This window comes from Oncorhynchus mykiss, chromosome 31, assembly GCF_013265735.2.
Source record: "Oncorhynchus mykiss isolate Arlee chromosome 31, USDA_OmykA_1.1, whole genome shotgun sequence".
Lineage (NCBI taxonomy): Eukaryota > Metazoa > Chordata > Actinopteri > Salmoniformes > Salmonidae > Oncorhynchus > Oncorhynchus mykiss.
In genome coordinates, this window is record NC_050571.1 from 4,673,062 (window position 1) to 4,689,974 (window position 16,913).

The following is a 16,913-nucleotide window of genomic DNA, read 5'->3' on the forward strand; positions in this document are numbered from 1 at the left end:
GTGTTATCATGTTACAACTAGGTCTATGATTTGATAGAGCAGTCTGAGTGGTGGTAGGCAGCAGCAGGCTCCCAAGCATTCATTCAAGCAGCACTTTCTTTCTTGCATTTGCCAGCAGCTGTTTATGACTTCAAGCATATCAACTCCCGAGATTAGGCTGGTGTAACCGATGTGAAATGGCTAGCTAGTTAGCTGGGTGCGCGCTAATAGCGTTCCAAACGTCACTCGCTCAGAGACTTGGAGTAGTTGTTCCCCTTGCTCTGCATGGGTAACGCTGCTTCGAGGGTGGCTGTTGTCATTGTGTTCCTGGTTCGAGCCCAGGGAGGAGAGGGACGGAAGCTATACTGTTACACTGGCAATACTAAAGTGCCTATAAGAACATCCAATAGTCAAAGGTATATTAAAAACAAATGGTATAGAGGGAAATAGTCCTATAATTCCTATAATAACTACAACCTAAAACTTCTTACCTGGGAATATTGAAGACTCATGTTAAAAGGAACCACCAGCTTTCATATGTTCTCATGTTCTGAGCAGGAACTGAAACGTTAGCTTTCTTACATGGCACATATTGCACTTTTACTTTCTTCTCCAACACTTTGTTTTTGCATTATTTAAACCTAATTGATCATGTTTCATTATTTATTTGAGGCTAAATACATTTTATTGATGTATTATATTAAGTTAAAATAAGTGTTCATTCAGTATTGTTGTAATTGCCATTTATTACAAAAAAATATGTTTTTTAAATTGTCCGATTTAATCGGTATCGGCGTTTTTTTTGGTCCTCCAATAATTGGTATCGGTGTTGAAAAATCATAATCGGTCGACCTCTAATTCATTCTACTGATTCTGTTGAAAAATGTTTATTAAATAGAACAAAAACGGTGATGATCCTTCCGGAATTTGTCCAATAATAGAAACTCTGATTTTTAAACTATTAGGGTAATGATTACACTCTAGATACAGGCAAATACAGTGTGTATAGGCGGGATCGAATGTGTCACTGTCACCTTGATTACTTTAAGCATCAGCTATCTCTGCTGCTTACCGATCGCTGCAGCTGTACGCAGCCCATCTGCAAATAGCCCATCCAATCTACCTACCTCATCCCCATATTGTTTTATTTACTTTGCTGCTCTTTTGCACACCAGTATTTCTACTTGCACATCATCATCATCTGCTCATCTATCACTCCAGTGTTAATCTGCTAAATTGTAATTACTTCGCCACTATGGCCTATTTATTGCCACCTCACGTCATTTGCACACACGGTATATAGACTTTTCTACTGTATTATTGACTGTATGTTTGTTTATTCCATGTGTAACTGTGTTGTTTTTGTCGCACTGCTTTGCTTTATCTTGGCCAGGTCGCAGTTGTAAATGAGAACTTGTTCGCAACTAGTCTACCTGGTCAAATAAAGGTGTTCTCAACTAGCCTACCTGGTCAAATAAAGGTGTTCTCAACTAGCCTACCTGGTCAAATAAAGTTGTTCTCAACTTGCCTACCTGGTCAAATAAAGGTGTTCTCAACTAGCCTACCTGGTTAAATAAAGGTGTTCTCAACTAGCCTACCTGGTTAAATAAAGGTGTTCTCAACTAGTCTACCTGGTTAAATAAAGGTGTTCTCAACTAGCCTACCTGGTCAAATAAAGGTGCTCTCAACTAGCCTACCTGGTTAAATAAATGTGTTCTCAACTAGTCTACCTGGTCAAATAAAGGTGAAATAAAATCAGAATACTAACATTTCTCTCGACCTGTGCGCACCTACGTGGTAAACTTTCAATCATAGTCTAGTTTGTAGCAACCTCATGATGGGTATAGGGACAATTAGAATATCATGTAGCAGCCTAAACCTATCGCTGTTACATTGAACTGGGTGAATGGAATAATGAATGACAGTCATGTGAATGACAGACACATGCTGTAACAGGAATAAGGCCATGCTCATTAAAAATGGAATCACCCTCCCTCATCTTAAACGGCACGAGCGTCACCGGTGTGTGTGTGAACAGCAGACTGATGTGTGTGTCCGTCCTGTGTTCCCAGGGGTAAAGGTCCGTTGGAGAGGTGTGTGTGTGTGTGTGAACAGCAGGCTGATGTGTGTGTCCGTCCTGTGTTCCCAGGGGTAAAGGACCGTTGGAGAGGTGTGTGTTTGTGTGTGTGTGTGTGAACAGCAGGCTGATGTGTGTGTCCGTCCTGTGTTCCCAGGGGTAAAGGACCGTTGGAGAGGTGTGTGTGTGTGAACAGCAGACTGATGTGTGTGTCCGTCCTGTGTTCCCAGGGGTAAAGGACCGTTGGAGAGGTGTGTGTGTGTGTGTGTGTGTGAACAGCAGACTGATGTGTGTGTCCGTCCTGTGTTCCCAGGGGTAAAGGACCGTTGGAGAGGTGTGTGTGTGTGTGAACAGCAGACTGATGTGTGTGTCCGTCCTGTGTTCCCAGGGGTAAAGGACCGTTGGAGAGGTGTGTGTGTGTGTGAACAGCAGGCTGATGTGTGTGTCCGTCCTGTGTTCCCAGGGGTAAAGGACCGTTGGAGAGGTGTGTGTGTGTGTGTGTGTGTGTGTGTGTGTGTGTGTGTGTGTGTGAACAGCAGGCTGATGTGTGTGTCCGTACTGTGTTCCCAGGGGTAAAGGACCGTTGGAGAGGTGTGTGTGTGTGTGTGTGTGTGTGAACAGCAGACTGATGTGTGTGTCCGTCCTGTGTTCCCAGGGGTAAAGGACCGTTGGAGAGGTGTGTGTGTGTGTGTGTGTGAACAGCAGACTGATGTGTGTGTCCGTCCTGTGTTCCCAGGGGTAAAGGACCGTTGGAGAGGTGTGTGTGTGTGTGTGAACAGCAGACTGATGTGTGTGTCCGTCCTGTGTTCCCAGGGGTAAAGGACCGTTGGAGAGGTGTGTGTGTGTGTGTGAACAGCAGACTGATGTGTGTGTCCGTCCTGTGTTCCCAGGGGTAAAGGACCGTTGGAGAGGTGTGTGTGTGTGTGTGTGAACAGCAGGCTGATGTGTGTGTCCGTCCTGTGTTCCCAGGGGTAAAGGACCGTTGGAGAGGTGTGTGTGTGTGAACAGCAGACTGATGTGTGTGTCCGTCCTGTGTTCCCAGGGGTAAAGGACCGTTGGAGAGGTGTGTGTGTGTGTGTGTGAACAGCAGACTGATGTGTGTGTCCGTCCTGTGTTCCCAGGGGTAAAGGACCGTTGGAGAGGTGTGTGTGTGTGTGAACAGCAGACTGATGTGTGTGTCCGTCCTGTGTTCCCAGGGGTAAAGGACCGTTGGAGAGGTGTGTGTGTGTGTGTGTGAACAGCAGACTGATGTGTGTTTCCCCTGTGTTCCCAGGGGTAAAGGACCGTTGGAGAGGTGTGTGTGTGTGTGTGTGTGTGTGTGTGTGTGTGTGTGTGTGTGAACAGCAGACTGATGTGTGTGTCCGTCCTGTGTTCCCAGGGGTAAAGGACCGTTGAAGAATACCTCTGATGTCATCAGTGCTGCTAAGAAGATTGCTGAGGCTGGATCCAGGATGGATAAACTGGGCCGCACCATCGCAGACCAGGTAGATTACACACTGATCCATGTCTCACCATCGAGCACTCTCTCAATCTCTTTCTATCCTCCTGTCTTGCTTCTCTTCCCCATGTCTTCTGTATCCCCTCTCTTCCATCCCCCTCTCCTCCATCCCCCTCTCCACCACCCCATGTCTCCTCCATCCCCCTCTTCTCCATCCTCCTCTCCTCCATCCCCCTCTTCTCCATCCCAGACAGTATATAACACACAGTCCTCTCTATCCCAGACAGTATATAACACACAGGGTTTAACATTTTTCCAGTATCTTCCAAATGTTCCATCCCGAGAATAAATCACTTTTTCCCACCAAAAACATGAAGTGTCATTCTAAAGCATGTCTAGATTTTGATTAGAGCTTTGATCTCCGTGGAAACCTAAACCAGATGAGCCCTGCAAATACATTTCGAGGTTCAAGCCCAAAATGATTGTCCCGTTATCCAATATGATAGGCTACTGCATCTTACACATGTCAGGGAAACCACAAAGGGCTGTAGATGTCTGCTCTCCTGGGTAAATACATTGAACAAGCTACAGTCATCTTTTTTTTTTGTGTGGACTGTATTATAATGGGCTGGGATAATAGTGCACCTCCGTTCAAACCATGACGCTGGGAGAGAGAACATGCGGCCTAAGTTAAAATTATAGGCTGGCAAGATGTAAATGATGTAGATGTAAATGTTTTAATATAATAGGGCCTATTTCACATTATTATAATTAGTAGTGTGGCATTCCTTTTTGATATATCACCTAATGTTGTGTGGTGTGGGTATTACTGTCTTTCTCTCTCTCTCTAGTATCCCAGTGTTGCTTCATTTCTTCCTCTCTTTCAACAGTTAGTTGAAATGCGTTTTCGTTCTTATCTCCGTCATTGTAATGACATGCATAAATAATAATATAGGACTAGAGTAAGAGACTGCTTTCACTTGTTCTTCAACAAGATTGAATTGTTATGGGTCTGAATAAACGATTGCTTTGGATCAGGCCAGGGAGGCTGAGAGGGGGGAGCCCTGTTGCCTGGGCAACACAGGGACACCATGCCCAGGCTTTTTGTGCTGTGAAAATGCAACACGGGAGGTCAGCAGTTAGTGGTTTCTAAGCCCTTTATCAATTGGCTTGGAGATGGGAGCCAATGCCTCCTACAGTGATATAGATGCCTAGATTTCACTGGACAGCTACTCCCCTCCCCCTTAATCTGGACAGCCCCGAGTCAAATGTTGTTCCCCCACAGTTTACACGTTTCATTTGGTGCATGAAGGGAAATTGACGTTTTCTCCTTACAGTATATAAGGAGATATATATATATATATATATATATTATTATTATTATTATTAAAAACAATTTTTAGAATAATAATAATATTCTTTGGGACGCTGAGCTATTATAATTTTTTTTTCTTTAACTAGGCAAGTCAGTTTAAGAATTGTATTTTATTATTCAATCCAGCAACCTTTCGGTTACTGGCCCAACGCTCTAACCACTAGGCTACCTGCCAACCCAACAATAAATCCAACTTCACTCATCGGGCTCCTTGAGAGAAAAGGACTTTACATTTTTCAGGGAATATGGTGTAGTTTTTGCTGTCAGGAACGTCCTGTTAGGAGCAATGGTCCTACCCACAGGTGGCTCAGCGAGAATCCTAGCCCTGAGCCTGAACACTACCATGGCACATGTCCACCTGGTGAGTGTGTACACCCCAACACTCCCCTCAAGAAACAAAAGACAAGTTATTTGATGAACTCAGTCGACCATCGGGAACACCTACTTGGTTGGTGACTTCAGTGCAAGAGTCGGCGCAGACCAAGACTCCTGCCCTCCAGCTTGGGACACCATGACGTTGGTAAGATAAATGAGAATGGTCAGCATCTCCTCAAGTTCTGCACAATCTATGCATCACCAACTCGTACTTCCAGACGGTGTCTCTGTAAGACACCCAAGTCAATGGATCTGATCCACGATGAGCCGATCTGAGGCGTCCTCCAAACCCGCAGTTTTCACAGCACATACCGCGGCACAGACCACTCCCTCGTGGCGCTGTAGATTCTACAGACAAGAGATGCCAAATCAACAAATAGAGCCCCGACAGCATCGACTGCAGCGTTCCCTCTCCCACTTACCCCACTCCTACTCTGCCCAGCAGAAATGGGACAATCTGAGACACCATCCACAGCACGGAGTTCACAGCTTTTTGGCAAAACGCTGAGACGGTCAGACTGGTTTGAAGCCACTGGAACTGAAACACATCCTAGAAGAAAAGTTTACTCCCGAAACGAAAAGACCGTAGAGCGGCGAAGAAGAAACAAGCCTCAAGACGCTATTGGCTGCTGCTCTGCAATGACATCGATCATCTGCAGACACAGGCAACGTCAGAGGCAGTTACGACGGCATCAAAAAACAAGCCTAGCCAGTGAAGAAGCACAGGGACAGTGATGGGAGAACTCCACAAGCTCCTCTGTTTGTGCTGGCAGGATAGTACTGTCCCTCAGGACATTAGGAATGCCAGTATTGTCACCCTGTACAACAACAACAACAACAACAACAACAAAAAACGAGAGACGGGAGTGATTGTAACTACTGTGGCATCGTCCTACTCAGCATCGCTGGTCAACTTTGCACTGAATATGATTGTAACTACTGTGGCATCGTCCTACTCAGCATCGCTGGTCAACTTTGCACTGAATATGATTGTAACTACTGTGGCATCGTCCTACTCAGCATCACTGGTCAACTTTGCACTGAATATACACCAGATCCTAAGAGAGAGAACTTTACCCGGGAGTCACAGTCAGGGTTCAGCGCAGAAACACCCACCACAGACAGATATGATCTTCTCTCCTGAGACAATTGCAGAGGACCTAGTGGGAGTGGCCTCTTGAAGATGGTCCAACGGGATAGGATGTGCCCCCCCCCCCCTCCAAAAAACCTCCTCTGTAATTCTTCAGTCTTTCCACACCAACATGCAAGGAACCAACAAGTTTTACGTGTCCACATCGGACTCCTTCGGCGTTAAGAAAGGTTGTGTGCACCCAACTTGTTGGGGATGTTATTTTTCCCTCCTCTTCCGGAAAAGCCTTTTGGGACGTCTACAAGAATGCACGGGGAAACTAGGCGCTCACTTAAAAGCTAAAACAAAGAAGCAACTGCTCCTCATCTGGGAGGTGTTACACGCAGACAACGCAGTCATAGCGACCCCCATTTGCCAAGAGCTACAAACCCTCATGGACCCTAACATGCTAGGACTTCAGCTTGAAGAAAACCAAAAACCAATGGGAAAAGGGCATTGAACAAGCCCCCTTCCATTACCATTTAACAACTAAACACTGAAAGATGACAGCAACTTCCACTTAACCTTGGGTCCACCATCACCAGCAACCTGTCCACTTGACGCCGAGCTCAGCAGCCGTATCTGAAAATCAACCTCTAAGCTTAGATCCAGTCCAGTGGTCACTATCCTTTTTCTGAGTAAAAATCACAATCGCAGTCAAACAAAACCCGTGTTGCATTCTTTAATAAATTATCACAGCATAGTGGCTATATGCCTGGTCTAATTATCACGACATAGTGGCTATATGCCTGGCCTGACAATATTGTTCTCGGACCATATTATATTTAAAAACTCCAACTTCGATAAAATCAATCAGTTGTATCACTTGCGAGGCAAAACTGAGCATCTATTGAAAATTATTTTCTATTTTTATTTGCCTGGACTGATGGTAGGTCTACCTCCATCGAATGGTCTCTACAGAGAGAGCAGAGAGAGCAGAGCAGCAGAGGGTCCTGCCTCCCACGGTCCCTGCTCTCCTTTCTCCCGTGAGACTCGGGTGTATTCATTCCCGCCAAGTCGTTCATTTAGCATTTCTTACCCTCCTGAGTGGGCCCAGGAGTTTATCGGGCACATAAACGTTCACTTAGACTCATGAGGTAGAAATTATTTCATTCAATGTATAGTTTTCTTTATTCATATCTTTGTTCATATTTCCTGGGTTATGTCGGAGTTCTGTGTGTTTTGTGACCGATGTCTGTCTGTCTCATTCCGGTTGTGCGTAACAGGAGATTGCGGGCCTCCGTGCGCATAGAAGAAACAGGCTACTTACTAGAATAAGATAACATTGTTCCATTTTATGTTTGGTGATGAAATATAATTAAGACAAATGTGACAGGGGGGGGGGGGGGGGGGGTTTGTAGTAAATGGCCTTTTACATTGTAGAACCCGTTTATTGGTTGTAATTGCCAATTGGATGGTCCCGGGTGAGTGGCAAGTGCTTCTGTAGCTGTTTGATTATGTACTGATTCCATGGTTTCTCAAGGGGAGGCTGTGCAGTCTTGTCCTCTACCGGTGTGTGTTCAGATGGGGCAGGGCCTGATACAGAGGCTATTTATTTTTTGGGGGGGCTATTGCCTGTGTATATTTGATGAATTTACTTGTATATTTTTTTTATGATCTGACAGCGGCACGTTCAACCATTGGATCACCAAGACCTGTAGGCCTAGTGGTTGGAGTGTTGGACTAGTAACCGAAAGGTTGCAAGTTCAAATCCCCGAGCTGACTGTCAAATCTGTCGTTCTGCCCCTGACACAGGCAGTTAACCCACTGTTCCTAGGCCGTCATTGAAAATAAGAATTTGTTCTTAACTGACTTGCCTAGTTAAATAAAGGTAAAATAAAATAAATGTCCACTCTGAACCTGACTTGTCTTCTGCTGATTTTAAGGCTTTTATTACTGATACAAAGGCTCCATTTTACAACTATATCATCAATATGTGTTGTAGACTAAATGAGGGCTGTCTGGTCGTCTCAATAAATAGACAAAGATTTGTAGTTGGATAAAGTTACTGCATGTATAGATTATGTATTTTTTACTTGAGACTTGGGTGGAAAGAAAAAAAACTTGACTTGACTTTCTCTTAGAATGTACGACTTGACTCTTGACCCGTTCTACTTGGGATGCGACTTGAGCCTCGGACCTTTGTGACCTGAGACTTGCTTGTGCCTGGAATAATAGTGACTTTGTGTCTCACACCTCTGCCGATCGCTGTCGGCTTGTTGGTGACCACTGATCTAGAGCATGGCACGAACTCTCACCGTCCACACAAAGCTGCCTGTTTACCAAGCCTGTGTCACCAGCACGCTCACACCAAGTGTGAAGGCTAAGCAACTTCCACCCGCGCTGCCTGAGGTGAATACTGGGCATCACCTTGGAAGGACAGGATCACACGCAACCGCAGTCCTGTAGTGAGCACAACTACGCGGTACGTACATACTCTCCTGAGGCAACGACGTCTTCGCTTCCTCTGCCACTCACATCGGATGGATGACGGACGAATCCAGAAGGACATTCTCTTCCCCCATAGAATTGTCCTCTGGAAAGAGACCAACTGGCAGCTTACGCTGTAGAGATATTTGCAAGCAAGACAAGTCCTTCACCATCAACATCGACACCTGGGAAGATTCTGCCCACCGTCTCCACTGATAGCAGGCACTTTGCAGCGGGCTGCTGACAAGCGAAAACAACCCTGGCTCAACACTGAGAAGAGAGCGAATAGGAAATAACGTCGGGAGAGCACCACATCGACGACCATCTGTCCGGCTTACACACGTGACAACTGTGGCCGAGTCACGGATCGGACAACGGCCACAGCAGACCTAACCCCTCAAGGTCACAGACGCTGCACTAAGACCTAACCCCTCAAGGTCACAGACGCTGCACTAAGACCTAACCCCTCAAGGTCACAGACGCTGCACTAAGACATAACCTCAAGGTCACAGACGCTGCACTAAGACCTAACCCCTCAAGGTCACAGACGCTGCACTAAGACCTAACCCCTCAAGGTCACAGACGCTGCACTAAGACCTAACCCCTCAAGGTCACAGACGCTGCACTAAGACCTAACCCCTAACCGCTCAAGGTCACAGACGCTGCACTAAGACATAACCCCTCAAGGTCACAGACGCTGCACTAAGACCTAACCCCTCAAGGCACAATAAATATGTGGTCTCCTGAGACTAGCTTTTCCTGGGACTCCACAAGAGCTAAAACAAAGACGAGACCAGCGGAGAGCAGATACATATCATGCCAGATATTAGTGCAGAGACTTAAGTTTAAATGTTTGTAATTTAGCAGATGCTTTTATCCAGAGCGACTTACAGTAGTGAGAGCAGACATTTTCATACTGGTCCTCCCATGGGAATCGAACCCACAACCCTGCCGTTACAAAGCGCCATGCTCTACCAACTGAGCTACACGGGTCAGGAGTTTATGTATATTAAAGCATCGTTCGTTGTTTATTAACTGAGAGGTAGACTAGGATATCTAGATGATAGATGGGTATAGGTCGATGCACTGTATAAACAAAAGTATGTGGACACCCCTTCAAATTAGTGGATTCTTTTTCAGCCACACTCGTTGCTTACAGGTGTATACAATCGAGCACACCGCCATGCATTCTCCATAGACAAACGTTGGCAGTAGAATGTCCTTACTGAAGAGCTCCGTGACTTTCAACGTGGCACTATCATAAGATGCCCACTTTCCAAATGGTCAGTTTGTCAAATGTCTACCCTGCTTGAGCTGCCTCGGTCAGCATGACAATGCCCCCGTGCACAAAGCGAGGCCCATACAGAAATGGTTTGTTGAAATCGGTATGGAAGGTTAAATATGTAGCCTAGCTTCGTAGCGTTCAGCCAATCAGTATATACACGCTACAAGGTTAAATATGTAGCCTAGCTTCGTAGGGTTCAGCCAATCAGTTTATACACGTTACAAGGTTAAATATGTAGCCTAGCTTCGTAGGGTTCAGCCAATCAGTTTATACACGCTACAAGGTTAAATATGTAGCCTAGCTTCGTAGGGTTCAGCCAATCAGTTTATACACGTTACAAGGTTAAATATGTAGCCTAGCTTCGTAGCGTTCAGCCAATCAGTGTATACACGCTACAAGGTTAAATATGTAACCTAGCTTCGTAGGGTTCAGCCAATCAGTTTATACACGCTACAAGGTTAAATATGTAGCCTAGCTTCGTAGGCTTCAGCCAATCAGTTTATACTATTATTGGCTTGTGTATTGTTTGTTATCCAGCAAGGTAATTTTTTTGGGTCCTTCTGTGGTTATGTAGATGTAACAGCTGTTCATGATTGACGTTTAGATTATTCCATTACTCTTCCTACCTAATGTTAGCAGAGTCCTTGTTATGTGTAGCAATAGGCCGCAGTTCTCCTGCTCTGACCTTGTTATGCTAGGGGTCATGTTAAATATTAATCACCCACATCAAGCATTCCACATCGCTCTCTCGCTCTCTCCAACACCCTCATCCTTTTCTTATTTATTTTCCTTTTTTGGGGGATATTGCTTCTCTTATCCCCACTGTTTTCTTATTCCTGTCGTGTGTCTTCCTCTTTTTGTGATCAGGTGTGTAAAGCTAAGTATTTTTTATCCTTTTTTGAGGAACAGCCTACGCACGCACGCACGCACGCGCGCACACGCACACACACGCTGGCTCTGTAATGAGTCTGGATGGAAGGCAGCTACAGTCCGTCAGCTAGCTTAGCGTTGTAGCGCGTGTAGCCTATTCCCTATATAGTGCACAACCTTTTTGACCTGAGCCTCCATGAGGATTCCTCTGGTCAAAAGCACTGCACTACATTTAGAGAACGGCGTGTTATTTGGTTTCACAGCCAGAGAGACATCTCTCATAATGTTATAATGAGCAGCCTACCTCTTGCATTTAGATGCATTAAATATCAAAACAGTAGTCGTAAGCTGCCCCCATAGATCTTCCATGCTGGGCTCCAGCAGGAGATGCCTGTCAATGTCAATCACAGAGTATTACCTTTTTTGAAGGATATCACTGTTATTCATTAAAGACCGCAGATAGGCACCGTGCAGGTGTGTGTGTGGGCGTTCGTCAGTCCATTCTCGTGTTTGTGTGTGTCTGTGCGCATGTTTGTGGCAGAGATTGTGTGTCTCCAAGGCCGTGTGTGCATGCGTATATGAATACCATTAATTAATCATTTTTTTTTGTTCAGCACTCTGCCAACAGCCAAGGCTTTTCATGTATTTCTACTGTCGACTAGATCAGAGGGGATGTGCCAGGACTGACTCACCTTCGGCTTGAGAACCAGACAAGCTCTCTTCCAGACCCAGGCTAAACCATTCTAAAACTCAGCCCGACCCATCCACGCTAAACCAGGCTAACACGCAGCCTGACCCATCCACGCTAAACCAGGCTAACGCTCAGCCTGACCCATCCCAGCTACACCAGGCTAACGCTCAGCCTGACCCATCCCAGCTAAACCAGGCTAATGCGCAGCCTGACCCATCCCAGCTAAACCAGGCTAACACGCAGCTTGACCCATCCACGCTAAACCAGGCTAACGGGCAGCCATATAGGCAGGATATAAGGAATATAGGGCAGTGGGTGTTGGAGAGAGAGGCAGGATATAGGGCAGTGGGTGTTGGTTAGAGAGGCAGGATATAGAGCAATGGGTGTTGGAGAGAGAGGCAGGATATAGGGCAGTGGGTGTTGGAGAGGCAGGATATAGGGCAGTGGGTGTTGGAGAGGGAGGCAGGATATAGGGCAGTGGGTGTTGGTTAGAGAGGCAGGATATAGGGCAGTGGGTGTTGGAGAGGCAGGATATAGGGCAGTGGGTGTTGGAGAGGGAGGCAGGATATAGGGCAGTGGGTGTTGGTTAGAGAGGCAGGATATAGAGCAGTGGGATATAGGGCAGTGGGTGTTGGAGAGGCAGGATATAGAGCAGTGGGTGTTGGAGAGAGAGGCAGGATATAGGGCAGTGGGTGTTGGTTAGAGAGGCAGGATATAGAGCAGTGGGTGTTGGAGAGAGAGGCAGGATATAGGGCAGTGGGTGTTGGAGAGAGAGGCAGGATATAGGGCAGTGGGTGTTGGAGAGGCAGGATATAGGGCAGTGGGTGTTGGAGAGGGAGGCAGGATATATTGCAGTGGGTGTTGGTTAGAGAGGCAGGATATAGAGCAGTGGGATATAGGACAGTGGGTGTTGGAGAGGCAGGATATAGAGCAGTGGGTGTTGGAGAGAGAGGCAGGATATAGCGCAGTGGGTGTTGGTTAGAGAGGGCTATAGAGAAGTGGGTTAGAAAGAGGGAGGGAGTAAGAGATGGAAGGAAGGGGGAGTAATAAGGAAAGGAAAGCCTCTCTTCTCCTGAGATCTGAATTCATTGAGAGTTCAGTCTTTAATTAGCTAGGTAATTACCATGTGGGGTTGAGTTTATTTATTTACGTGTTGGCACAATATTTAGACTGCCATCTTGACAAGCGACTGGCTGGAGATAACCCACCACGGTCAGGTGGACTTAGCGGTCTACACAGTAGTATGGTGAATATTAACGGTAGTATGGTGAATATTATCGGTAGTGTGGTGAATATTATCGGTAGTATGGTGAATATTATCGGTAGTATGGTGAATGTTATCGGTAGTGTGGTGAATATTATCGGTAGTATGGTGAATATTGGTAGTGTGGTGAATATTGGTAGTGTGGTGAATATTATCGGTAGTATGGTGAATATTATCGGTAGTATGGTGAATATTATCGGTAGTGTGGTGAATATTATCGGTAGTATGGTGAATATTATCGGTAGTGTGGTGAATATTAACGGTAGTGTGGTGAATATTATCGGTAGTATGGTGAATATTATCGGTAGTGTGGTGAATATTATCGGTAGTGTGGTGAATATTATCGGTAGTATGGTGAATATTATCGGTAGTGTGGTGAATATTATCGGTAGTGTGGTGAATATTATCGGTAGTGTGGTGAATATTATCGGTAGTATGGTGAATATTATCGGTAGTGTGGTGAATATTATCGGTAGGATGGTGAATATTATCGGTAGTGTGGTGAATATTAACGGTAGTGTGGTGAATATTATCGGTAGTATGGTGAATATTATCGGTAGTATGGTGAATATTATCGGTAGTGTGGTGAATATTAACGGTAGTGTGGTGAATATTATCGGTAGTGTGGTGAATATTATCGGTAGTATGGTGAATATTATCGGTAGTGTGGTGAATATTAACGGTAGTGTGGTGAATATTATCGGTAGTATGGTGAATATTATCGGTAGTATGGTGAATATTATCGGTAGTGTGGTGAATATTATCGGTAGTGTGGTGAATATTATCGGTAGTGTGGTGAATATTAACGGTAGTATGGTGAATATTATCGGTAGTATGGTGAATATTATCGGTAGTATGGTGAATATTATCGGTAGTATGGTGAATATTATTGTGAATATTATCGGTAGTATGGTGAATATTATCGGTAGTATGGTGAATATTATTGTGAATATTATCGGTAGTATGGTGAATATTATCGGTAGTATGGTGAATATTATCGGTAGTATGGTGAATATTATTGTGAATATTATCGGTAGTATGGTGAATATTATCGGTAGTATGGTGAATATTATTGTGAATATTATCGGTAGTATGGTGAATATTATCGGTAGTATGGTGAATATTATCGGTAGTGTGGTGAATATTATCGGTAGTGTGGTGAATATTAACGGTAGTATGGTGAATATTATCGGTAGTATGGTGAATATTATCGGTAGTATGGTGAATATTGGTAGTGTGGTGAATATTATCGGTAGTATGGTGAATATTATCGGTAGTATGGTGAATATTATCGGTAGTATGGTGAATATTATTGTGAATATTATCGGTAGTGTGGTGAATATTAACGGTAGTATATCAGTAGTATACAGCAGCCAAACTCAATTGACGGGCCGCGGTCCGGGTTCGGACCCAGTGAATGGTCAATGCAGGCAGGCCAATGCAGGCAGGCCAATGCAGGCAAGCCAATGCAGGCATTATTAGACCGCTTTCAATCAACCGGGCACAGCGGCGTCCAACTCAGCTCTCTCTCTCAGCATCGTCCACCTCTATTAGTGCCCCGTCTATTCCACTCGCGTGGTTGTATGCAAATACAGGAGGCCGCGTCTTCCCTAAATGACATCGATGCAAACATCCTCTGCGGAACCTCGGGACAAGCAGACAGAAAGAGACAAAGACGTTATTCAACAATGTGGATGCAATGATCCACATGTTTACAGTAAAAAATGTATGTAATTCATTTAAATTCATGTCTTTTATATATATATATATATATAATGCACATTAAATAACATGTTTCCTACATTGGTAGACGGCGGTTTGTTACTACGCTGTACCACAGTGCAGATAAAGGACCATGTCCATCCCAGACCTTTGCCGCCTAGGAAAGTTGTGTCACTGTGTTGTCAAATTGTTGAGTGCCCCTGGTATACAGTATCTACAGTAACAATTACATGAATATTAACGGTAGTATAGGGGAATGGCTGTTTACAATATATACAGTAACAGTGGATCATTTACATTAACAGTAGGAACATGGGCCTGTATACAGTAACAGTAGGAACATGGGCCTGTATACAGTAACAGTAGCAGTAGGGAACATGGGCCTGTATACAGTAACAGTAGCAGTAGGGAACATGGGCCTGTATACAGTAGCAGTAGCAGTAGGGAACATGGGCCTGTATACAGTAACAGTAGCAGTAGGGAACATGGGCCTGTATACAGTAACAGTAGGAACATGGGCCTGTATACAGTAACAGTAGCAGTAGGGAACATGGGCCTGTATACAGTAACAGTAGCAGTAGGGAACATGGGCCTGTATACAGTAGCAGTAGCAGTAGGGAACATGGGCCTGTATACAGTAACAGTAGCAGTAGGGAACATGGGCCTGTATACAGTAACAGTAGCAGTAGGAACATGGGCCTGTATACAGTAACAGTAGGAACATGGGCCTGTATACAGTAACAGTAGCAGTAGGAACATGGGCCTGTATACAGTAGCAGTAGGAACATGGGCCTGTATACAGTAACAGTAGCAGTAGGGAACATGGGCCTGTATACAGTAGCAGTAGGAACATGGGCCCGTCTACAGTAACATTAAAACTTCTTAGGGAAAGACCCCTTTTTTTCAATTTCCTCCTAAAATGACATACCCAAATCTAACTGCCTATACCCAGTGTACTTTATCTCAGTGATGTATACTGACAGACCCAGTGTACTTTATCTCAGTGATGTATACTGACAGACCCAGTGTACTTTACCTCAGTGATGTGTACTTTATCTCGGGGATGTATACTGACAGACCTAGTATACTTTATCTCAGTGATGTATATTGACAGACCCAGTGTACTTTATCTCAGTGATGTATACTGACAGACCTAGTGTACTATATAGTGTACTATATAGTACACATATATATATATATATATATATATATATATATAGTGTATATATATAGTATATATATATATATATATATATATATATATATATATATATATATATATATATATAGTATATATATATATATATATATATAGTTCACTATTCTTAAAATCCACTCTGTAGGGAATATGGTGCCATTTTGGATTTTAACTCTAGACATGGTATCCGTCCTCCCACTCCTTGTTTGTGCTCTTCTGACGGGGCTAGTGGTTATTTATCCTCTGTCATTTCTTTGTCTGCAAAACATGCACTTATGCTAATTTCAGAGCAACGTTTTTTTTTCCATTTGTCAGTTTAGAAGCAGGTGAGCAGGAGGGAAGTTAAGTTAGCAGAGAGCTCTCAGAAATACCTGGCAATGCTTCTGAAGAGAGAAAGGAGGGAGAGGAAGGATAGGAGAGCAAGGACAGGGAGGAGAGAGGAAAGAGGGCATAGGATGGAGGGAGGGCGTAGGAGGAGGAAGGTAGATGGATGGGGAAGAGGGAGAGGAGGAAGGTAGATGGATGGGGAAGAGGGAGAGGAGGAAGGTAGATGGATGGAGGAGAGGGAGAGGAGGAGGAGGAAGGGAGATGGATGGAGGAGAGGGAGAGGAAGGTAGATGGAGGAGAGGGAGAGGAGGAGGAAGGTAGATGGATGGAGGAGAGGAGGAAGGTAGATGGATGGAGGAGAGGAGGAAGGTAAATGGATGGAGGAGAGGAGAGGAGGAAGGTAGATGGCTGGAGGAGAGGAGGATGGTAGATGGCTGGAGGAGAGGAGGATGGTAGATGGCTGGAGGAGAGGAGGATGGTAGATGGCTGGAGGAGAGGAGGATGGTGGATGGCTGGAGGAGAGGAGGATGGTGGATGGCTGGAGGAGAGCAGGAAGGTAGATGGCTGGAGGAGAGGAGGAAGGTAGATGGCTGGAGGAGAGGAGGAAGGTAGATGGCTGGAGGAGAGGAGGAAGGTAGATGGCTGGAGGAGAGGAGGAAGGTAGATGGCTGGAGGAGAGGAGGAAGGTAGATGGCTGGAGGAGAGGAGGAAGGTAGATGGATGGAGGAGAGGAGGAAGGTAGATGGATGGAGG

At 45.0% G+C, this 16,913-nt stretch overlaps 1 protein-coding gene across 4 annotated transcripts in view; it reads left to right on the forward strand.

Annotated features, from left to right (window-relative positions):
• Positions 1-16,913, forward strand: part of LOC110504468 (catenin (cadherin-associated protein), alpha 1) — a 230,378-nt gene that overhangs the window by 196,136 nt on the left and 17,329 nt on the right. For all 4 annotated transcript variants that reach the window (XM_036969563.1, XM_036969564.1, XM_036969565.1 and 1 more), the window contains exon 17: positions 3,435-3,540. In XM_036969563.1, the coding sequence (XP_036825458.1) occupies positions 3,435-3,540 (106 nt within the window). The remainder of the gene's footprint in view (positions 1-3,434; positions 3,541-16,913) is intronic.